The 24,009-nt window shown below is 43.8% G+C and overlaps 1 protein-coding gene across 1 annotated transcript in view; it reads right to left on the bottom strand.

Moving 5' to 3' along the window:
* SNX31 (sorting nexin 31) overlaps positions 1 to 2,260 on the bottom strand; it is a 76,870-nt gene extending 74,610 nt beyond the window's left edge. The window contains exon 1 of the mRNA XM_070477320.1: positions 2,160 to 2,260. Within this exon, the coding sequence (XP_070333421.1) occupies positions 2,160 to 2,217 (58 nt within the window). The 5' untranslated portion in view covers positions 2,218 to 2,260. The remainder of the gene's footprint in view (positions 1 to 2,159) is intronic.
* Between the last annotated feature and the right edge of the window lie 21,749 nt (positions 2,261 to 24,009).

Genomic DNA, 24,009 nt, shown 5'->3' with positions numbered 1-24,009 from the left:
AGCAGAGACATTACTTTGCCAATAAAGATTCATCTAGTCAAAGCTATGGTTTTTCCAGTAGTCATGTATGGATGTGAGAGCTGGACCATAAAGAAGGCTGTGTTGAAGAATTTATGCTTTCGAACTGCAGTGTTGGAGAAGACTCTTGAGAGTCCCTTGGACTACAAGGAGATCAAACCAGTCAATCTTAAAGGAAATCAGTCCTGTTTATTCATTGGAAGGACTGATGCTGAAGATGAAGCTCCAATATTTTGGCTACCTGATGTGAAGAGCTGACTCATTAAAAAAGACCCTGATGCTGGGAAAGATTGAAGGCAGGAGGAGAAGGAGACAACAGAGGACAAGATGGTTGGATGGCATCACCAACTCAATTCACATGAGTTTGAGCAAGCTCTGGGAGATGGTGATGGACAGGGAAGCATGGTGTGCTGCAGTCCATGGGGTCACAAAGAGTCGGACACTACTGAGCAACTGAACAACAATAAGAAAGATCTGTAAGATTAATGTTTTAAGAGGCGCAAAATCAACATACAGAAGAGAAAGGTTTTTTTCTTTTGTAGTGAAGGACTTTAGTGGGGTAGTTGGCGATGTTTAAATAAAGTCTCTATACTAGACAGCATTACTATATCAGTGTTAATTGCCCAGTTTTTATAACTACACTGTAGTTACTGAAGAGAAAGTCCTTGATCTCAGGAAATACACATAGATGTACTTAATGATAAGGTGATTTATATATGCAAAACAAGGGTCTCAAAAATTATATACAATATATATTACGCATACATTCATAACACAAACACAGACTTGGGAAAGAGAGGGATAAAGCAAATGTAAAGTGTTAACATCTGACAAATCTGGGTAGAATATACAGAAATTTTTGCATTAATTTTGCAACATCTCTGTAAGTCAGAAATTCTTTCAGACTAAAAAGTTCTAAAAACTCAGATTCAGGACATCCCTGGTGGCACAGCCAATAGAAATCTGCCTGCCAATACAGGGGACATGGGTTCGGGCCCTGGCTGGGGGCATTCCACCTGCCGTGGAGCGACTGGGCCCTTGGGCCACAACTACTGAGCCCAAGAGCCACAGCTCCTGAGCCCACGTGTTCTAGAGCCTGTGCTCTGCAACAAGAGACCCACTTGGGGTGAGAAGCCCATGCACCGCAGCGCACAGTAGCCCCCACTAAAGAAAGCCCACGTGCAGCAATGAAGACCCAGAGCAGCCCAAATAAGTTAATTAATTAATTCAAAACAAAACTCAGATACAGAAAAATGTACAGAGTAAGCTTCGATTTGTCTTTAACCAACAAAGATGTACACACACACTAGAATACACAGGATGGTTTCTGAGAAATACACAAGCCTCTTGTATTAATAATAGTATTTTCTTTTAAAGGCATGGGAATCTGAGGTGGAAGGGAACGTGTCTTTCATTTTAAACTCTTTGGCCAGGTTTTATTTTTCAAACATTTTATGTCTATACCATTTCCCCCTTTTAAACCTTTAACTGTTTGAACGCCAATGATTCTATTTCTCCCCACCGCCCTCTCTTATGAGAGCTCATCTTGCTGTGCATATAGGACTTTTCAGAAGCCCAGAAATACACCAAGACTCTGTATCACTAGCCCCATGGGTCCAGAGCAGACCTCTAAGCATCCCTGGTGCCTCAGCTCTGCTCCTAGGGAGGCCAGAGATGAAACTGCCATCTCCAGCACTGCCAGTAAACATTTCTGATATCTCCTGAAAGCTTTCACATAAAAGCAGATCACTTTATCCTTTTGTTCAGTCTTAATCCAAATGACATTCCTTTGATTTCTACAATCAAAACCAACACAGAGCACCTGGGGGAGAGGTGACTCTAAACAAAGCATTCTTATGCCAGATACAAAGACCACATATTGTATGATTCCATTTGCATGAAATATCCAGAGCAGCAAATTTATAAAGGCATAAATTAGTGTATAAAGACAAGGACTGGTAAGGGGGAGAAATAGGAAGTGGCTGATAATAGGTATAAAATTTCTTTGGGGGTGGTAAAAATGCTTTCAGATTAGATGATGGTGATGGTTACACAATTCTGTAAATATACTAGGAGCCATTAAGGACAGATATAAACCTTCACATTTCCACAGATCTGTTTTAAAAAATCCAAATACATACCATTTTGCAAATATTGTTCTAACTGGTCCCTTCTCTCATCAGCCATAGATGTGGTCATTGCAAGATAGTACTTTGGTGGAAAGGGTGGCAGGCAATTTCCAAACACGCGCTTCAGCTGAAATATCCAGAAAACACAAGGTTAAGGCAAAGCGCCTACCATTCAAGGTTGATGAGACACCAAAGCCTCCGCTTGGGGCAAGTCTCTCTCCAGCACTTTATTTAAAATTAACACTTCCTGATGGTCAAAAGGAGGGAAAAGTGATACCTTGATTTTCTTAAAGAGGATTTTATTTTAGTACAGGTTCCTAGAACACTGTTAGACGTATCTCAGACTGACAACTCCAGTCTGAGTTTGGTAGATTTGGGGTATATTTTAATCTTTCGTTTGTTTTTACACAACACATCAGTCACATCATACAATATTCCTTTAATTCATTCCCTAATAGTATTCGTGACATCAATGGTTAGAGTTAGGAATTTAATTCCCCCTCCCCACACCAACCCAATTTGAACAGAACAGCAGATATTCAGAGTTGTGCAGTCTAATTTAGTGTCTCTGACAACGCAGCTAGTCCGAACTGAGGTGGATGGTAAGTGTAAAATACATTCTAGTTTTAAGGGAAGACTTCGTACAAAGGGAAGAGAAGGTAAAACATTTTGCTAGTAACTTTTTAGGAATGTGCATGCTAAGTAGCTTCAGTTGTGTCCAACTCTTTGGAATATGACTGCCAGGCTCCTCTGTCCGTGGGATTCTCCAAGCAAGAACATAGGAGTGAGTTGCCATACCCTCCTCAATCACTTTTTATATTGATTACCTACTGAAATAATATTTTAGACATATCAGATTAAATAAAATATATCATTAAAATTAATTCCACCTGTTTTTTAAATCTTTTTTAACATGTTAAAATTTTAACACAAAATTTTGCTGTGTTACATATGTGGCTTACATTCTATTGCTAGTGGACAATGTTGGTTTCTAAAAGTCCTGCAAGGCTGACATATGATCCCAACAGAAACTCTGCCAGACCGCTCCCTCTTCCCCATCCACATATGACCCAAGACCATGACCATGGTGGAAACTATCTTTATGCAAGCTCATAGTGGATGCATCAAAAATAATTTTTAAATTAGGTAATCAAAAATGACCTTCATTCCAGACTCACATTTACAATGAAAGCTAGAAAATAAGACATCGTATCATTCTCTTTAAAGCAGAAGAAAGGAAACCAGTAAGATTTTAACACGGTACCTCTGGGACAGGAAATTTCACTGGCTTAAAGAAAATGAGAGCAGATCTAAAAGAAATGAGACTGCAAACAAGAACGAACTAAAATTCCATGACCTTTGTCAAAAATACAGTGTGTGTTTGGCAAATATTTACCTTGCACCAGCCCTAACTTCAAAATAGATCCCAAATCTGGCCTCTTCTTCCTCCTCCACTGCCATCACTCTTGTCCACACCCCTGTCATCTCTTGTTCCAGGTTATTGCAGTAACTTTCCAACAGATCTCTCTGCCTCCGCCCTTGCTCCCCTCCCATCTATTCCTAATACAGAATCTAAAGTTACTTAAAAATGTAAGTCAGATCATTCCTCTGCCCTGCACAAAATCCTTCAGAGCAACCCGTCTCACTCAAGTACGAGCCAAAATTCTTAGGGTGGCCCAAAATTGGGCCACCCAATAAGACACCCAATAGCCACCTGTGACTACTTAAATTTAAACTTAAAATTTAAAGTCCAACTCCTCCATCTCACTAACCACATTTCAAATACTCAATAGCATCTGGAAACATGGCAAGATCCTACTAAATTAGACAAAGAAGATACAGAGCATTGCCATCAGCACATAAATTTCTATTGGACAGTGTTGATCTAACAATTAGAAAGGTTATTACCTGCCTACCTGTAGGGAAGATACAGCTCCCTTATATTTTGTTTGGTCTGCTGGGTTGTTTGTTTGATTTCTAGGGAATCTGAATTTGAGGCCAACATTTATTTTTGCAATTTAAAAATATTCAAGTGATATTCTGGAGAGAATATAAAATGGTACAGCCACTTTGGAAGAAATTTTGGCAATTTCTTACAAGGTAAACATAGTTTTACCACATAATTCAGCAACTACACTCCTAGTTATTCACCAACAGATTTGAAAACTGTGGCCACATAAAGACAGCATACAAATGTTTAGAGGTGCTTTACTCATAATCACCAAAACCTGAAAGCAACCGAAATATCCTTCAATAGGTGAATGGATAAACAAACTCTGGTCTATCCCTACAATGGAATATTCCCCAGCAATAATAAGAAATGAGTTGTCAAGCCACAAAAAGACATGGAGGAAACTGAGATACATGTTGATAAATAAAAAGTCAAGCTGAAAAAACACACTGTATGACTTCAATTATATGATATTCTTGGGGGAAAAGCAAAATGGTAGAGAGAGTAAAAACATCCATGGTCACCAGGAGCTTGGAAAGGGGGGGTGTTGAACTGGTGAAGCACGTGGAATCTTTTAGGGTGGTGAAACTAGTCTGTATGATACTATGATACATGATACTAGGTATTTGCCAAACCTACTGAATTTTACAACACAACTTTAATGTGTGTAAATATTTAAAGAATCATTTAGGAAGTGGGGGAAAACCCAGAATGGAATGCAGAATGTGAGTAAACAATTTAACTATGTTATAAATAGATGAAACAACTGCAGTGAAGGGGATGAGGGAAAAGGTGCTGACCTAAGTCACTCAGCAAATGAGTGGTGTCTATAAAATTAAAGGCAAAAGCAGCTGTACAGAAGTACTGAGTTCTAGCTGATAAAATTGTTTCCTACGTGGACACAGGTTAACCATTCTGGTACCTCTATATGTGTCCACATAATGGAGCAATCAAGTCAGCAGATGCAGGTGGTGTGAGTGGCTTCTCACTGTTGTAATGAGAGTTTTCAGATAAGGGAACAGCCATGTGGTGATGGATTACCATTGAAGACTTTGGTATGAACTCATGTTAAATTTAATTTAGACACAGATGGCTACACACAGAAGTATTTATTTATAGACATGCATAGATGCACATATATTTTCTTGCTCTGTCACCTTAGAGGGTCTAGAAGCAATGACACTGTGATAGTGGGGAACACATCTAGTGCCAGATATTGGTTTCTAATGTTATTCTCCAATAAAAGCAACTAGGACTCCATGAAGAAATGGTTGATTCTAGGACTGAGGCAGGAAATACACAAGATGAGTCTGGGACTGGGACTTCCCTGGTGGCCCAGTGGTTAAGACTTCACACCTCAAATGCAGAGGGTGCGGGTTCAATCCCTGGTCGGGGAACAAAAAAATCCCACATGCCACACAGTGGGGCCAAAAAAAACCTAAGGAAACTATAAGCAAGGTGAAAAGACAGCTTTCAGAATGGGAGAAAATAATAGCAAACGAAGCAACTGACAAAGAATTAATCTCAAAAATATACAAGCAGCTCATGCAGCTCAATCCCAGAAAAATAAATGACCCAATCAAAAAATGGGCCAAAGAACTAAGCAGACATTTCTCCAAAGAAGACATACAGATGGCTTAACAAATACATGAAAAGATGCTCAACATCGCTCATTATCAGAGAAATGCAAATCAAAACCACAATGAGGTACCATCTCATGCCGGTCAGAATGGCTGCTATCCGAAAGTCTACAAGCAATAAATGCTGGAGAGGGTGTGGAGAAAAGGGAACCCTCTTACACTGTTGGTGGGAATGCAAACTAGTACAGCCGCTATGGAGAACAGTGTGGAGATTTCTTAAAAAACTGGAAATAGAACTGCCATATGATCCAGCTTCACTGCTGGGCATACACACCGAGGAAACCAGATCTGAAAGAGACACGTGCACCCCAGTGTTCATCGCAGCACTGTTTACAATAGGCAGGACATGGAAGCAACCTAGATGTCCATCGGCAGATGAATGGATAAGAAAGTTGTGGTACATATACACAAGGGAATATTACTCAGCTGTTAAAAAGAAGGCATTTGAATCAGTTCTAATGAGGTGGATGAAACTGGAGCCTATTATACAGAGCAAAGTAAGTCAGAAAGAAAACACCAATACAGTATATTAATGCATATATATGGAATTTAGAAAGATGGTAACAATGACCCTATATGCGAGACAGCAAAAGAGACCCAGATGAAAAGAACAGACTTTTGGACTCCATGGGAGAAGGCGAGGGTGGGATGATTTGAGAGAATAGCATTGAAACATGTATATTATCATATATGAAACAGATCACCAGTCCAGGTTCAATGCATGATGCAGGGTGCCCAGGGCTGGTGCACTGGGATGACCCAGAGGGATGGGATGGGGAGAGAGGTGGGAGGGGGGCTCAGGATGGGGGACACATGTACATCCATGGCTGATTCATGTCAACGTATGGCAAAAACCACTACAATAAAGTAATTAGCCTCCAATTAAAATAAATTAATTAATTAAAAAAAAGATGAGTCTGGGGAATCTTGTAGCACCAGAAAATAAGAAAGTGTACAAAGCAAACAAAAGTCAACAATAGGGGTATGTCAAAGACGCAGAGGAACAAACTGAAAGAGCTCCCACAGGCTAAGCTGGAACAATTTGAACAATAAAATAAAGTCTAACTGAAGTACAGCCCAAAGTATAAAGTAAATATCCAGGAGTATTATATCCAGGAGTCTATAATAATTTATAGTCCAGATATAAATTATTGACTAAGTAAATAAATCAGAGAGAATAGACAAATCCTGGTGCAGAAGAATCCCAAATAATGTATGTAAATACTTTATCCCACAAGGAGATGGAGCATAAATCCTCAGTCTTTAAGTGTGGTCTGTGCATGGGGACATCCCTCCTAAAAGCACACACTGGAAAGGCAGGGAAAGAAGTAACTTTATATGGAGATATGGAGAAACCTGCCAAACACTCCCTCAGCCAGGTGACCAAGGGCAATCTCAGACATGTTAGATCGATAGCAAATGCCCCAGACAATATGTGATTAGGCGCACTTGTCCCCCAGGGTCTTTCTCTTAAAACCATAAACCCAGTCGGGTCATCTGAAAAACATCAGACCAAGTCCACTAGAGGGACATTCCACAAACTACCCACCCAATACTCCCCAAAATTGTCAAAAATCATGAACAACAACGAAAGCCTGGGAAACTGTCACAGTCAAGAGGAACCTAAAGAGACATGACAGCTTAATGTGGGGCCTGGATGTGGCCTTGGAGCAGAAGGACATTAAGTAAAGACCAAAGAAGTTGGAATAAATGATAGACTATAGTTTATAATTCTGTATCAGTACAGGTTCATTGTGTTAAGTCACTTTTAGTCATGTCCAACTCTTTGGGACCCCATGGACTGTAGCCCACCCAGGCTTCTCTGTCCATGGGATTTTTCAGGCGGGATTACTGGAGTGGGTTGCCATTTCCTCCTCCAGGGGATCTTCCAAACTCAGGGATTGAACAGCATCTCTTAGTTCTCCTGCAGTGGCAGGCGGGTTCTTTACCACTAGCACCACCTGGGAAGCCCCTGTAACCGAAGTACCATACCAATGGAAAACAACAGCGGAAACTAGGGGCAACGGAGATGAGAACTCTGTACCATCTTTGCTCTTAAAAAAATAATAATAAATCTAAAATTGGTCCACAAAAATAATGTTTATTTTTTTAAAAAAAGGAAAACCGATGCTCTGGCCTCTCTTCAAAAAACAAGAAGGTCTAGAATCACTTGAGTTTATATTCTCTCAGGCTGTTTCTACCACGCCTACTGCCTCTCATGTAAATTACCTGCCCGATGGAGATGCGGACACAGAGAAGAGCCAGGAGGACGCAGCGCGGGGTGGGTACAAGGTGAGGGTGGGATGAAGCGAGAGAGTAGCACTGAAGCGTACACAGTACCACACATAAAACAGATCACTACTGGGAAGTTGCTGTATAAACAGGAAGCTCAACCTGGTGCTCGGTGACAACTCAGAGGGGTGGGATGGCGTGGGAGGTTCAAGAGTGGGGAGACGCATATACATTTATGACTGATTCACGTTCTTGTATGGCAGAAACCAACATAACATTGTAAAGCAATTATCCTCCAATTGAAAATAAACTTTATAAAATGGAAAAAATAAATTACCCACCAGGTTCCAGTAGTTATTTGTCATTTTTTCTTTAAATCTAGCAGTATAAAATATTAGAGCAACAATTCTGCTTCTTTTAAATTCAAGGAAATCTTCCTGCCGTGCCAGAGAGGATCCACAGGCCCCTCAGTCATTGCATCATCCCAGGCAAGGGATGCATGCACCCCTCTCTGCTAACTCCATTAAGTAGAAGCAGGAATTGGTCTTCTTTGCATGCACTTATTTCCTGATTAACTGATTGAGTGATCTTTGAAAGGCAATCTTCTTGTCAAGTGTTCATAAGCACCACAGATGCTCCCAAATGGGTGGGAATCACAATATCCATGAACCAGCAGGGCTGTCTGGGTTACCCAGGGGAGATCTGGGCAGAGCCCTACAGCCAAGAACTGGACAAAAACTCAACAAGGATTAAAGTCCTAATACCCACTCCAGAGCCAAAACTCTCCCAGCAAGTTTTACAACCTGAGCTGACTTCTCAAGAAATCTTTCCCCTCCTTTCTCAAGCATGGGTCTAAGTGGGGAGATAAACACAATAAACTGAGCAGTAAAGTCCGTCAAAAGTCAATCTCAACCACACAAATTCTTCAACTCTACCAAAATACAGTCTTTTCTATTGGTCTCAAATACTACATCATTTACCTATTAAAAGCACTCACATACTGAGAATTATCTATTATTAGAGTTAGTCCCAACACTCTTTCAAAAACTGTTTCAAGAGATCAGAAGGAAAACATACCTCTTGTGTCCATTATTAAGAGCTATTTTTGTTTGCTTGCTTTGAAAAATCACGTTCAGGTAACAATTTTTTTTTTTTTAAATTCCAGCACAGTCTCCTGTTCCAATTTCTCCATCGTACAGTTCTGCCTCTTAACATGAAGAGAACTCTACTGGCCAACTGAACCTTGACATCAAGGTGGGAGGATGTGGTCAGATTGCCCTTGTTGTCAGGGTAGGAGGATAACAGTGTTAATGGCCATGATGATCACCTATCTCACAGGACTGTATTGAAGAAGAAATGGGAAAATATACAAGACTAATATTCTTTGGTACAAAATATCACAGTCCAGGCTGCTTTGAGCTTGTGACATTTTATCTTGTGCATTTGATCATATGCACTTCCTGCCCCCTATTTCTATCCCTCGGCGGTGACCTGGGACAAGTGGAATTACGTTCACAACACTGTCCTCTTGATAGTCTCTGTTTCCGATGTTGACTCAGTCATCCCACCTTCCAAGACCCTTGTATTAAAAATCTCAGATTGTCCAGATAAAGGGTCACAAGCTCAAATCAACCTGGACTGTGGTATTTTGTACCAAAGAACATTAGTCTTGTGTATTTTCCCATTTCTTCCTCAGTGCAGTCCTGTGAAGTTGGTGATCATCATGGCCATGAGCCCTGTCATCCTCCCTCCTTGACAAGGTTGGTGGCCAATGTGTAACTCAGGCAGCTGAAGCGACTCAAATCAAGATGAATGAGCAGCAGAACTTGGACACACTCTTTTCACCACTTTTTCCTTCTCCTTGCCCTCTTTTCCTCCCATCCTCCTCCTCCATCAAATCTCTCTTCGGCCTCTCCTAAAACAGGATTCTGTGCTGGATATGCTATGTCTACAGCCTTCATTCATTCCTTCATTTAAGTATCTGGGCTTCTCAACTAAATAAAGAGGGGAAACAAAATCTTCACACAAATAAGGGGAAAGTGACAAGGTCTAAACACAAAGTGGCACAGGAATCAGAGAAGGCATCTTATGCAATTAAGGGGGACTTCCCAGAGGAGGTGGGGCTTGAGGTGACCCTTGAGAAAGGCTGGTCTCTAACCCACGGCCCAGTAGGCAGAGGCCTTCTCAGGAGGGGGAAGTGAGCCAGGGAGTGGCAACGGGCCAGCTCATGAGAACAGACGGTCTGACTCAGGAAAAGAAGAAATATCAGGTAAAAGAAGGGAAGGAGCCAGACTGAGTCAGCACCTGGCAGGGAAGAAGACTGAACCAGTGTGGAGCCCTGCTCTCGCGGAGGATCGTTTGCAAGGCTTGTCAGCACTGCTATGACTGATGCCAGCAGGGCGTTTTCAAAGAGGCAAACATCCTTTCCACGGAGTCCAGCCTCATTTACACAGGATGGCCAAAATGAGCCAATTAAAGGTTTCTTTCACAGACTTAACTCCCCTTGAGGGAGGTGGTATAGGCAAGGGCATAGATCAAACCGATTTTATTCATTTAAAGGCACAGAAAGCAGTCAGGTCAGGCAGTTCCTGTGGCAGAGAGACGGATAACACTCAGCAGTGGAAGGGAAGCTGCCAGAACTTGAGAGCCTCCGTGGGAACCGGGCTGCCGGCCATGACTTCAGAGAGCATGGGTCACAGCTGACCTCTGGGAAACACAACCATCTTTCCTCAGGTCAGTCTTATACGCGTTAGCCTCCCATAGAAGGGGCAGGGACCACGTCACCTCAGTCAGGTTCTGCTTCTCAATTGCAGAGGCCTTCCCTGGGGGCTCAGATGATAAGGAATCTGCCTGCAGTGCAGGAGACCTGGGTTTGATCCCTGGGTTGGGAAGATCCCCTGGAGAAGGGAATGACTACCCACTCCAATATTCTTGCTGGAGAATTCCACGGACCGAGGAGTCTGGTGGGCTACCGTCCACGGTGTCACAAACAGTCAGACATAACTGAGCGGCTTCCACTCCACCAATATACAAAATAGAAATCCAATTCGTAAATCCAAAAAGCACATGTGCTAAAAGTCAGAGTCTTCACTTAATTTAACATAGTGCTTGGCATTTAATAGGTACTTAGTAAATATTCTTAAGTAAATGAGTAAATCAGTTAATTCTATTAAGATGAGATTTCTGTTCTATTGTGATGCAGAACTTAATTGGAAATAAATTTCTACTCACCAAACATACACATGACACACACATTCATAAACACAGATGGGGACTTTATACTGTCTCCTTTTTATTTATTCAGTATTAATATTAAATCAGATTAAGAATTCTCAGCCATTTCACATCTTCCATGGAGCAGGAAGAATAAAAACTAGCTGAGAAGAGGCTGGGGGAGGTCAGCCAACCTTTTGATCTCTGACTTAGGGTTGCCAGATAAAATAGAGGATGTCCAGTTAACAGTGTCTCAAATATTGCAGGAGATATACTAGACAAGTGTTTATTATTTATCTGAAATTCACATTTAACTGAGGATCCTATATTTTTATTTGCTAAATCTAGCAAACTTACTTGGACTTTTCATCTATAAAATGGGAGTAATGATAACGATTGCAATGCCAACCTTATGGGGCATTGCACCTATATTCCACCACCCAAGAGGGCAGGTGGAATAAAATCTTGTGCCAGGAACTCTAAGGACAGAAAGCAGATGTTGTCTGGGACTTGAGATGGAGGGAGGGGATTAAGGGCAAAGGGGACAAGGAAACATTATGAGTGTGGAAACTGTTCTCTGTCTTGATTATGGTGGCGGTAGATTAAATATATTTATAATTAAATATATTTATATATTTATAATTCATCACACTAGACACACACAATTGGGGAATTTTATTATGCTATGCTTAAATAAAGTAAAAAAAAATGTTAGCTTAGGATGCAGTTGTTTTTCTGATATTTTGCCAACTTTGGTAAGGAACCACAAAATGGTTAGAACAGGTTCCAGAGATCAAATCTTGGCTCCAACACTTGGAGTGGTACGACCTTGGGCAAGGTGTACCTCAGTTTTCTCATACGTTAAATGGGTCTAATTATAATCCCAGCTCATAAGACTGTTATAAAAATTAAACACAATATTACATATAAAGCTCTTGGCACCAACCTTAGCACAGAGTAACTGCTAGTTATTGTTCTAAAGTAATAATACCAATAGCCACCTCCTAAGATCTAAATAGTTTATTTAAAAGGAACTGTTCCTACAGAAAAAGGAAAACAATGATACATGTAAGATGGTTGGAAAATGGATAAAAAAATCCTCACTTTAGAATTTTGAAAAACAAATACGAAGTATTCACTAATATCCATCATATGCTCTACAAAAGGCAGATCTTTGTGGCGATCAGAATTGGCTTTATGTTTCTGCTTCAGGGGCTGCTAGAATTTGAAAGGTCCGAATTTTTCTGAAAACAAGCATTTTTCTGAGTCTGTTGGTTAAGGAGGGCTTGGCAAGCCTCTGAGTCAGTAAATATTTACCGAGCACGTAAATTATGCGCCAGGTTCTCTGAGAACCTGGACTCTAATCTTCACAAGAGCCTTGTGAAGCTGACATCCATAGTCACCGACCTGATCATTTCTGAGGAGAAAATTGAAGGTCAGAGAAGAGGTGAGGTGTCCAGCCAGGAAGTGGTCAGTCCATCTCTCCCTTCTCCTCTCTGCCGACTTCTGCCTTTTACTTGTGATGGCCACCTCCCCAACCTGACCTCACATGCAGGGAGGCAGATGAGGGTGGGAGGTGACCCTTATGTTCATCCTACAACTGCCTAAACCAACTCTACTGTCTCTTCCTCCAAGATCCCCATCTGTAGTCCTCCCAACTCCCCAGGCAGATTTCAGTCACAAGTAGCTTGTCATCCTGCAGAAGTCTGAATCCATGCCCTTTTTATTTAGCCATTGACAGTCATTTCTGAGGACCTACTGGGTCACAGGCACTGTGTTAGGTGCTAGCAATTCAAAAATGACCACAAAAAACAACAACCACATTACACCTGTTTTCACTGAATCCAGAGAAACTTAGTCATACCTTGAAAATGGACTTTTCCAACACACTGGAATGTATGAGGAAGAAGGCTCAATTCAGTGACGTTTTTATAATAGTATAATAATGGAACTGAGCTGTCCATCAACAGGAAATGGTCTTAAAGAAAATATGATTTATTTGCTCACTAGAAACCAGAGATTATCTGAAAGGGCTCTCCCCAAAATGTTAATATCTATTGCCGAGGCAAGCTTTTTACTTTTTCCCTTTTCTCTTTCTAACTTTAGGTATGTGTTTTTTATAATTGGGATATAAAATCTTAAAAAACAAACAAACAAGCAAAAACTGTGCATGAAGGTGGGAGAAAGGTGAAGTTCATTTCCAAACTTCCATGTACTCCTTTAACCCACTTTGATAACTTGCAATACTTCCTTGTTAGGAAAACAAAACCCATTAGGCCTGGTTAATAAATCAGTCTTCATGCTGAAAGTGTCATCAGGACATCAGAGTGAGAAACTAGAGTTGAAAATGGCCTTCTAATTGAATATTTCCTCTGTTTCCTGGGTTTCCAGTCTGCCCATATTTGAAGCCTATGAATACCTTCCTTTGAAAACAAAAATAGAGACACACTGTTTCAAAGGGGAGAAAATTAAACTCTGTGAGAAAGAAAGTGTTAGTCACTCAGTCGTGTCCAACTCTTTGCAACCCCATGGATTGCAGCCTGCCAGGCTCCTCTGTCCATGGAAATCTCCAGGCAAGAATACTGGTATGGCTTGCCATTCCCTTCTCCATGGGATCTTTTCAACCCAGGGATCGAACCTGGGTCTCCTGCATCACAGGCAGACTCTGCCATCTGAGCCACCAAGGAAGCCACTCACATACCAGAGACTGAAGACTACACCTTGATCTAGACTTGGTTTGCTCATTTTGCACAAGGATATTGTCTTGGGAAAACAGCTGGCATTGAAATGGAGCCCAGGTTGGGCTGGTGGGGATCGCTGAGCTGGGGTGGGTTGGATAATTAATTACCTACCTCGCACCGCACCTCACCTCACAGCTATAGGTGATTACACCAGGTAACGTGTCAGTGAGCTGTATGCCAAGCAGTTCAGATTAACCAGTTACCACGACCCGGATTAGAAGTCCAAAGCGCTCAGGAAGTGCGGTGTCTTGTCAGAGTTAAGCACCCAGAGTCCACCGCAGCACTGGAGTCGGGTGGGCTGGCTGGGACCCGCCTGGGTCCGCTCACCTGTTCATTCCAACGATGCAGCTGGCTGTAACGCACCTTGCAGAACAGAAAGCCGTCCAGGTACACGGAATACAGCTGCAAACAGACATCAGAGTCCAAATCGGCTGAGTGAGGTGAACCCCCGCCCCCGCCTTGTCCCTGCCCAGTCTCACCCCGACCCCCCCGGCGCACCACGTAGCGGCCCCCCAGCGCGTCGGGCCGCTGCTGGGACACCGGGATGCAGAAATGCATCTTCATGGCTGGGGCGGCGCTGGGAACACGGCCCGCGGCGGCGGCGGCGCGGCCCTGGGCTCTGAGCCCCGCGGCGATGGGTGCAGCGGCGGGCCCGCGGTCCGCTCGCCTCGGGTGTCCCCAGGTGCGGCCCGCCTCCTGGTCCCCGCCCCGCTCCGACTGGACCGCTCCGGTCCCTGGAAGGGAAGGAGGTGAAGCGCGGCTACCGTCCACGCCCCACAGCCAGTCTGCGCCCCAGGCGGGGCTCCGGGTGCTCCGCGGGGCCAGGGACAGAATTCAAGATAGACGCTAGAAAATGCCAGTGCCCGCACCTTGGGCCAGAGGCTTCACCCTGGGGTCTGTGGACTCCCGGGGCTCTTTAGCGAAAAATGTGCATGGATAGGTGGGGCAATAGAATTCTTCTGAGAAGGTCCTGGGTTTCATCTGACTTTCAGAGGGTTCCTTGGACCCACGAAAGTGACAAATCGTTGCTCAGCTGCATGGATGTCGTGTGCACCTGCCAAATGCGTAACTCACTAACTACTCCCCACCCCATCATGGCATCTCAGGCTCCTTGCTGGGGTTAGGGGCTGGGGGATGCACAGCCCAGTAGAACCCCGTCTTCTCCAAGTGTGGGCTCCAGGGCCTCATTCTGATCTCTGTGGCCAGCAGAATGTCCAGGCTCCCTTCCACTGGGTCCATCATGATAGAGACAGGTCACACGCAGACCCACCCTCAGACTCCAAATGTTCACTATTTTTTTTTTTTTTGCAAGTCAGTGTCCTGATAGGATTGAAAAACATTGTGTCCCATTGCCAGCCAACATTGCCTGCAGTACACTGTGAATTAAGATTTTCAACATATGCCTACATCTAGTAATTACCCTGGGCTTCCCAGGTGACTCAGTGGTAAAGAATCTGCCTGCCAAGGCAGGAGACCCAGGAGAGGTGGGTTTGATCCCTGGGTGGGGAAGGTCCCCTGGAGGAGGAAATGGCGACCCATTCCAGTACTCTTGCAAGAGTACCAAGATTCCATGGGCAGAGGAGCCTGGTGGGCTACAGTCCATGAGGTCACAAAAGAGTAGGACATGACTTAGCGACTAAACAACAAGTAATTACCCTATGACTAGAACATTTGTATTAGGTTCAGTATTTTGTATTAACATTTATTAAAGGTAATACTTGAGAAATGCTATAGTATTTGCAATACCACTTTAGTATTTTTTTAAATACTAAATATTTTTCCTTAAAAAAAAAAAAACAAAACTTTTTTCCCCTTAATACACCAGAAACCTCATCAAATGGAAGTGGTTTGGGCAACTCTTGATCCCCAAGATGCCCTGATTTTAAACAGGTGCCAGCACCCAGTTAGCCAGGTTCCCCTAAACTCTTTGGACTAACCATCTTAAGTTCTTTCAGCAGTCTCTCATTTTAGTTGGAAAGTAATCCTCCTAATTCTCTTATTTTAGTTAAACCAAAATAGCATTCCTGCTGCCTGGTCCTCAGGGTGGAGGGAAGGTGGACGGAGGTGGAAGTCCCACGCATGTCTGTCATAGGTCGGCCCTGGGCTCTCTCCTCGCTTCCTGACCTTTGTATGTTGTGCTAAGTCACTTTTAGTTGTGTCCGACTTTTGGGGACCCCAGGGACTGTAGCCCGCCCAGGCTTCTCTGTCCATGGGATTTTCTAGGCAAGAATACTAGAGTGGGTTGCCATTTCCTTCTCCAGGGGATCTTCCCGACCCAGGGATTGTACCAGCATCTCTTAGTTCTCCTGCATTGGCAGTCGAGTTCTTTACCACTAGAACCACCTGGGAAGCCCAAGGTGGACACTGGGCTTTATCCTCTTCTTTATCCTCCCATTAAGTCTTCCAGGCAAACCTGAAGAGTAACATCCTACCAACAACAGGCCAGAGAATGAGGTAGCTTTTCCAAGTTACAGATCACTTTTTCATTGGTCCAAATAGTTTATTCTAGAACTTCAGCAGAACCATGGAAAGTCCTTTAAGATGCTTATCATGGGTGAGAACTGAAGGCCTGACGTGAGAAGCTGAGACAGGGAAGGAGCGCAGCACTGCTGAACCCCGTTGGTTCCCGCCGGCTTGCTGGATGCTGGGCTCCAATGCACACCATACTGTTTAATATCCCCAGTGACTGTGAGCTAGGAATCTGTTCTGCTTTTTCAGCAAAGGGAATTGAGATTTAGAACCCTGGAGTTAGGGAGGCTGTAGAAGGCAGTGTGGCTAAGAGCGTGGCAGTAGGAATTTATATCCCAGCTCAGCAGCCTCTCACTCAGAGGTCTTGGCATGTGAGTGGATTCTTTTTTTTTTTTTTAATATTTATTTATTTATTTTTGGCTGTGTATGGGTCTTAGTTGCCATACACGGGATCTTACCTTGTGGCATGCGGGCTTCTCTCTCTAGTTGTGACATGCAGGCTCCAGAGCGTGGGCCCATCAGTTGCCCCGCTCCACGTGGGATCTTATTTCCTGACCAGGGATAAAACCCACGTCCCCAGCGTTGGAAGGCAGATTCTTAATCACTGGACGGCCAGAGAAGTCCCTGAATTCTTAGTGTGTACTTTCCTTCTCTGAAATCATGTTAACTACGCCACCCACTTCAAGAGGACTTTCATTCCAGGACAGAGGGGTCTCAGGGTTCTCCTTTGCCTGTGGGCCCCCTCTAATGTGGAGGGCCACTCTAAAGCAAGGCCAGAGATGTCCCTGAGCGTTCCCTTGACCAGAGGCTAAGCGTACGCTCTGGGGTCTGGTCCAGTCTCCAGGCAGCAACGTGAAGCCCTCTGGTCAGGTTCCTCCTCCTGGGGACTTACTTCCGCCTGTGAGGGGCCTGGGTCCCGGCTCAACCCCCAGCAAAGTCCAAACAGGCCACTTCCTCCCTTTAACTTATGTCACACCTGAATCCGAGAGCAGGACTGGCCTCTCTGTAAGTCCCTGCCCTCCTCCATGCCTGATCTCTGCTGCCCCTGACAGGTCTTTCTTTTAATTGTTTTTTTTTTTCCATTTATTTTTATTAGTTGGAGGCTAATTACTTTACATCATTGCAGTGGTTTTTGTCATACATTGAAATGAATTAGCCATGGATTTAAAGATAATTGCTTTATGATAATGTGTTGGTTTCTACCATACATCAAATGAATCAGCCATAGGTACACATATGTCCGCTCCCTCTTGAACCTCCTTCCCACCTTCCACCTTATCTCACCCCTCTAAGTTGAAAATCAGGTCTCAATCACTCGTTGTCAATGAACATTTTTTTTTTTTGCTGGACTATTTTATTCCCAACTTTATTGAGATATAATTGACATCTAACATTGTGTAAGTTTAAGGTGTACAATGTGAAGACTTGATACATATATATACTGTAAAATATTACCATGATAAAGTTAATTAATATATCTATCACTTCATATATATATCATATGTATATCATATATATATCATATATATATCACTTCATACTTTGTTTTTAGTGAGAATACTATACATAGTATAGTATTATTAACTGTAGCCACCATACTGTACATTAGATCACCAGAAATTTTTCATCTTATAACTGGAAATTGGTACCTTTGACCACCATCACCCATTCCTCCATCCCCAACCCATGGAGACCATCAGTCTATTTGCTCTGCAGCATGTGGAATCTTCCTGGGCCAGGGATCAGACCCATGTCACCTACACTACTCCTAATCATTGGACCATGAGGAAAGTCCCTTCTGCCCATTTTTAAATCATAATGCTTTTTTTTTTGCTAATGAGTTGTGTAAGTCCTTTTTATATTTGGGGTGTTAAACCCTTGTCAAATATATGACTTGCAAATATTTTCTCCCATTTGGTAGGTTTCCTTTTCATTTTATTGATGGTTCGCTTTGCTCTGCAGAAGCTTTTAGTTTGATGCAGCCCCTCATTTATTTCTGCTTTTGTTGCCTTTGCTTTTGGTGTCATATCTCAAAATTTATCACCAATACCAGTGTCAAGGAACTTACCACCAATGTTTTCTTCTAGAACGTTTAAGGTTTCGGGCCTTACATTCAAGTCTTTAATCCATATTTAATTAGGAGGGATATTGTGTTAGACAGTGGTCAAGCTTTCCCAGCACTATTTATTGAAGAGACCAGATGGCTACTTTTCAAGGGTGATTGTAAAATCTGTGCCATTTCTTTATACCCATGCTCTTTATAATTTTTAACTCTTAACGAAGTTTTTAAGTAAATAAATTTTATGCTGCTCATTCTGAATCAATTCTAGATTGTTTTCAAGGGGTATTTTAATTTACTCTGTGTCTGGAATGTGGTAGGCATTCAACAAAAGCTTAACATTTGTTCAGTCAAGGATGATTTATTGAATGCCTGCTATTGGCTGGGCATTGCAGTGACAGATTTCAGTACCCTAACCTCACAGAACCTACAGCCTAGTTTACAGATTTTTTTAAAGGCAATTTCTATAGTATTACCAAACAAGTACACATTTCCTGCTTTTTAAGCCTTTAAAATATTATTTGCATATAGTTCTTTATCCTATTTGTAATCATTTTGGTCCTTTTATATATGGTACCCACACTCTTTCTGAGGATATGAATAATGAGATTGAGTTTCCTGCCTCTCCTGAGTCCACACCCTCAGGCCTTTAGGATGGGCAATGTAGTGGGGTCCATCAGAGAGCCAGCTGGGTGGTTCATAATGACTGGTGCTCGCACGTACGCTGCGGGAACCCATCCATGCATACATGCCCTTTCCTCTTTTCTTATAGCTCAGTCTTTGGGCACCAATGGTCAAAGCCATGGGCCATATGAACAAAGGCACTTGAGCAAGCATGCAAAGTTTCTGGGTTGATGGGCAGCATTTTAGAGCAAATATACTAAGGTATAAGAGGCGTAAGATGAGGGGTGTGAAATTAAATCTTCCCATCTTATTTTTCTTCATTTGTCAGCATTCTCTTTAGCCCCTTGAGGTTCAAACAGGTGAGTCATAAAGGAAAACTGGAGAGCTTGGGCTGTGTGTCTCTTTTTGTCTTGACTCTGCCCGTATTGGGCTGTGCTGAGTGTTTTGGGCCCCTCAGAACTTGAGAGGACTACAGAACTATAGAAAACATAAAAGCTGAAAAATTATACTAATGGGTCGTTATGAAACATCCAGGGCTTCTAGGTGATTTTCTGATCTGGAACCCCTAAACCCAGAGACTGATTGTAATCAGTTAAATAGAGTCCTCAGAAAATTCATGTATACCTGAAACCTCAGATGGGATCTTGTTTGGAAATAGGATCTGTGCAGATGCATTTAAGTAAGAGTTGAGATGAGATCCTGCTGGACTAAGATGGCTTGTCCAGTTAAAGTGTCCTTACAATGCACAGAAAAGGTCCCATAGACATGCCCACAGAAAGTCATGTGAGGAGACAGGCAGAGAATGAAGTTTTGCTGCCACAAATCACAGAATGCCTGGGGTCATTGGAAACTGGAAGAAGCAAGGAAGTATTTCCCCATGAAAATAACAAGACAGGCTAACCTTATGTAGTGCTCACTCTGGGCCAGGCGTGACGCTATGTGTTTACACATACAAACCCACTTAACCCCTGTTACAACTGAATGAGCTGGGTGCACTTGTCATTCCTGTTAACAGGAGACCAAACCAAGGTGCACGGAGTGTAACCCTTGTCCAGAGTTACACGGCTTGTAAGAGGGGAGTCAGGATGAAACCCCTGACTGTCTCTAAAGCCCTTGCTCCCCATCACTTCTCCAAACAAAAATAACTTTTCAGGTGGTACTTGCTGATGGAAGGAACCCTAGAAAGTCAAGGGCCTTCAGATTTGGGGCACTGACATCAGGGATTACCTTGTGGATATAGGGCTGGGAACAGGGCGTTACAGAAGCAAGCCCATCAAGGGAGCCTGTGAACAGATTGCCGACAAGTTCAGTTCTGCCCCAGTGCCTCCCAACACCACATCAGGGGCTGGGAAGGAGGGGCAGGACTGACTGTGGGGGGGCCTTGATGCCTGGTTGGGGGAAGCAGGCACAGAGACTCAGAAATACCAACCTGTGATGAGTTCAAGGACAGAGAGATGCCCCGTGCATAGCAACAGCACAAAGAGGGGACCCTGACCCAACCAGCACAGAGAGAGGTGGGAGGCAAAGGAGACTTCCTGGAGGAGGGGAGCTTTGCCCCTTTCAGAGATCCTTTCAGGACAAAGTCAAAGTCAATGTGTCAGTCGCGTCCAACTCTTTGCGACCCCTTGGGATGCTGGAGTGGGTAGCCATTCCCTTCTGTAGGAGATCTTCCTGATCCAGAGATTGAACCTGGGTCTCCAGCATTGCAGGCAGATTGCTTACCACCTGAACCACCAGGGGAGCCCCCTTTCAGGACAAGGAGAAGTTAACTGGTGAGAACATTCCAGGAAGGAGAGCAGCAAAGACCCAGGATGATTGGGGAAAATAAACAAATCAAGCAACTAAACCAAAACAAAACAAGAAGTTTATTATTATAAGGAAGCTCAAAGAGGAACATGTTGAGACTGGTGAGGGAGGCAGGCAGGATTTGAAAGGCATAGCCGCTGGGCCAAGGAGCTTGGAGTCTGTCCCGTGGATGGAGAGCCACTGAAGTTTTGTAAACAGAGAGAGGGTGTGGTGGCCGCGTTTTAGATGGGTCACTGGTGACTGCACCACCAGAGGCAGTCAGACCAGCAAGGAAGTCTTCGGCTGAAAGAGATTCTAGATTCCTGTAAAGTGCTCTTCAAAGCCTGCTCTAAGAGTTTGGGGTGACCCTACTTAGGACAGTCCCCTCCTGGGCTGTCGACACAGTTTGAGAAGTCTGCAGCAGAAGAACCCGGAGCTGTTTTAGGTCTTCCCGTTCACACCCTGAGGACTGGAGTCCCAGGAAATGCTGTCCTTGTGCCAGAGAGGACAGGGCAGTGTTCACAGGGATGGATTTAAAATATGCAGTACAGCACAAACTGGGCAGTAAAGAATCTGCCTGCAACGCGGGACACCCAGGTCTGATTCCTGGGTCAGGAAGATCCCCTGGAGAAAGGAATGGCCACCCACTCTAGTATTCTTGCCTGGAGAAGCCCTTGGACAGAAGAACCTGGCAGACTATAGTCCATGGGATTGCAAGGAGTCATACACGACTGAAGCAACTGAGCACACACGCACAGCACAAACTAAATAATTAGCAATGGTCCTTGTTCTCAGGCAGCCAAAGGATATCCATTTAAGGCACTGGTAACTTTTGACTGTAAGCTGCTTTGTAATCCTTGCACAATATGTTGCGAAGTCTGACCAGTTATACCTGATCCAAACTTTAGAGTAATTTGTGGGCTCTATTTCCTTTCTCTTGGCTCCTCTCTCCATTCGTATTGGTTGTACCTAACAACTGTCTGCTGATGTGACCTGCTCTGTTCTGGTCTGGTAACCAGGTGTATGGGAAGCAGTGAACTAGGGATTGACTTTTGAAGAGATAAAGGTTCAAGAGCAAACATCAAACATCTAGCTTTATTATTAATGATGACCACCAGACAGACCCCAGTTCAACTCTTGGGTAGAGAATATCTGCTGGAAAAGGAAAAGGCTACCCACTCCAGTATTCTGGTCTGGAGAATTCCATGGACTGTGTAAGTCCGTGGGGTCACAAAGAGCTGCACACAACTGTGCGTCTTTCCCTGTCACCAGCCGGAAGGATGGCATGGCATGGGACATCATTGTTGCTGGTCAGTCACTCGGTCATGTCTGACTCTTCCAACCTCACGGACTGCAGCACACCAGCCTTCCCTGTCCTTCATGTCATCATATCTTGCAGTAAAATCAATGTACTTAAATTGTGGGGGGAAAAAAGAGACAAAGTTTCAGGGCTCAAAATGATGGGTGTGGGAGGTGAAGAAAGAAGGTAAAGAAGACCCACCGCTGCCTCAGAGTTTGGGTTGGAGAGGCTCGATGGACACTGGGGCCTCCATCTGGGGAGACAGCAGGTAGGAGATGGGAGAAGCCCAAGACAAGTTTGGATGTGCTGAGTTGGATGTGCTGGAAAGAAAGTCAGTTGGAGGACTCAGATATTCAAGCTGGAGAGGAAGGATGAGACCACGAATGGGAATACAAGTGGAGGCCAAGATCACAGGAGAGGATTTGGTCACCTGGCAAAGACACAGAGGGTGTGATGTGGGCTTATGTTGCGGAAACTTGGTAAAAGCCTCCAAAGTGTGGTCAAGGCAACTAGAAGACTTCCTCTGGAATGAATGAAATCAGAGCTGTTACCTAACCAGTTTTACTGAAGTGAGTGTCCGAGAAAGGATATAGAACCCTAAGGCCTCTGGTTGGTGGAAGGGCAGCCAACCAGCCCAGGCGCCTCCTTCTGCCCCTCCCCAAGTTCTGTGCAGAGGAGGAAGTGACTTATCCATCACCTAAGGTGATGGAGCTGTGAGACAGAGGATGAGTTTCAGGCTTTTGCACAGTCAGGACGAGGTACCACTCAAGACCATCCAGTGTCCTCCACTTTGACTTGATGCTCACCACACAAACTTCTGACTAGCAATTTGAGTTTCTGGGAAGACTAGCAAGGGAGTGGTGTCCTGGAGCGCCCAGCCAGCAATACCCTGTCATGGAGAATTGTCCTCCCCCTGGTAGTTCAATAAAACAGAGGCTGGTCAGTATACATCAGCCTCCTGTAAGCCTACTTCATATGTCCTTTGTGAGCCTGACCAATTCTAGGTACCCAGGTTGGCCCATGAAGACCGCAAGAGACAATTGCCATAACCCTGTGTGAAGTCCACTGGGCCACAAGCACCCACTTTGGCAACTGTCTCTGAGGGCAGCATAGCTTTGGGGGAAAGATAGATGGTTTTCATGAGAGGGATGAAGAACAAATGACCTTTTGTAGAGAAATGGGATATAGAGTGAAAAGTAAAAGTGAAGCCGTTCAGTTGCGTCCAACACTTTGCAACCCCATGGACTGTAGCCCACCAGGCTTCTCTGTCCATGGGATTCTCCAGGCAAGAATACTGGAGTGGGTTCCCATTTCCTTCTCCAGGGGATCTTCCTGACCCAGGGATCGAACACAGGTCTCCCGCATTACAGAAAGATGCTTTACCATCTGAGCCACAGGGAAGCCTCCAGAAGTGAAAGCGTGTTATTAAATTATTACAGATAGTGTAGATGTCAACCATGATTTTAACAGCAGCACAGACCTTGAACATCAGAATTCAAAGACCACTCAAAGCATTACCCAAAAGCTACAATGGAAAGGAGTCTGTCACCTCTCAAAAGTGATGGGCATGTTATTGAGGAAAGCTTAATCTAGGTTGTAGAAGAGTCTAAATAACCATTGCTGCTTAATACTGATGGTGATGAAGATGAAAACACACCTACCCTTGTAAGGGTTTTCTCAGTGCCAAGCACTATCTACGCTCCACTAACTCCATCTTTACAGTGACCCTGAGATAGGTACTATTATCCTCACTTGACCTTTGAAGAAAGAGGCACAGTGAGGGTGAGAAACTTTCTTAAGGACACAAAGCCCATGTCCCTCCCTCGTGGCCTCCTCCGACTGCCTCTC

This window comes from Odocoileus virginianus, chromosome 15 (genome assembly GCF_023699985.2).
Source record: "Odocoileus virginianus isolate 20LAN1187 ecotype Illinois chromosome 15, Ovbor_1.2, whole genome shotgun sequence".
NCBI classification, from domain to species: domain Eukaryota; kingdom Metazoa; phylum Chordata; class Mammalia; order Artiodactyla; family Cervidae; genus Odocoileus; species Odocoileus virginianus.
Note: the sequence above shows the minus strand (reverse complement) of the source record. Positions and strands in the feature narration are given on the sequence as shown.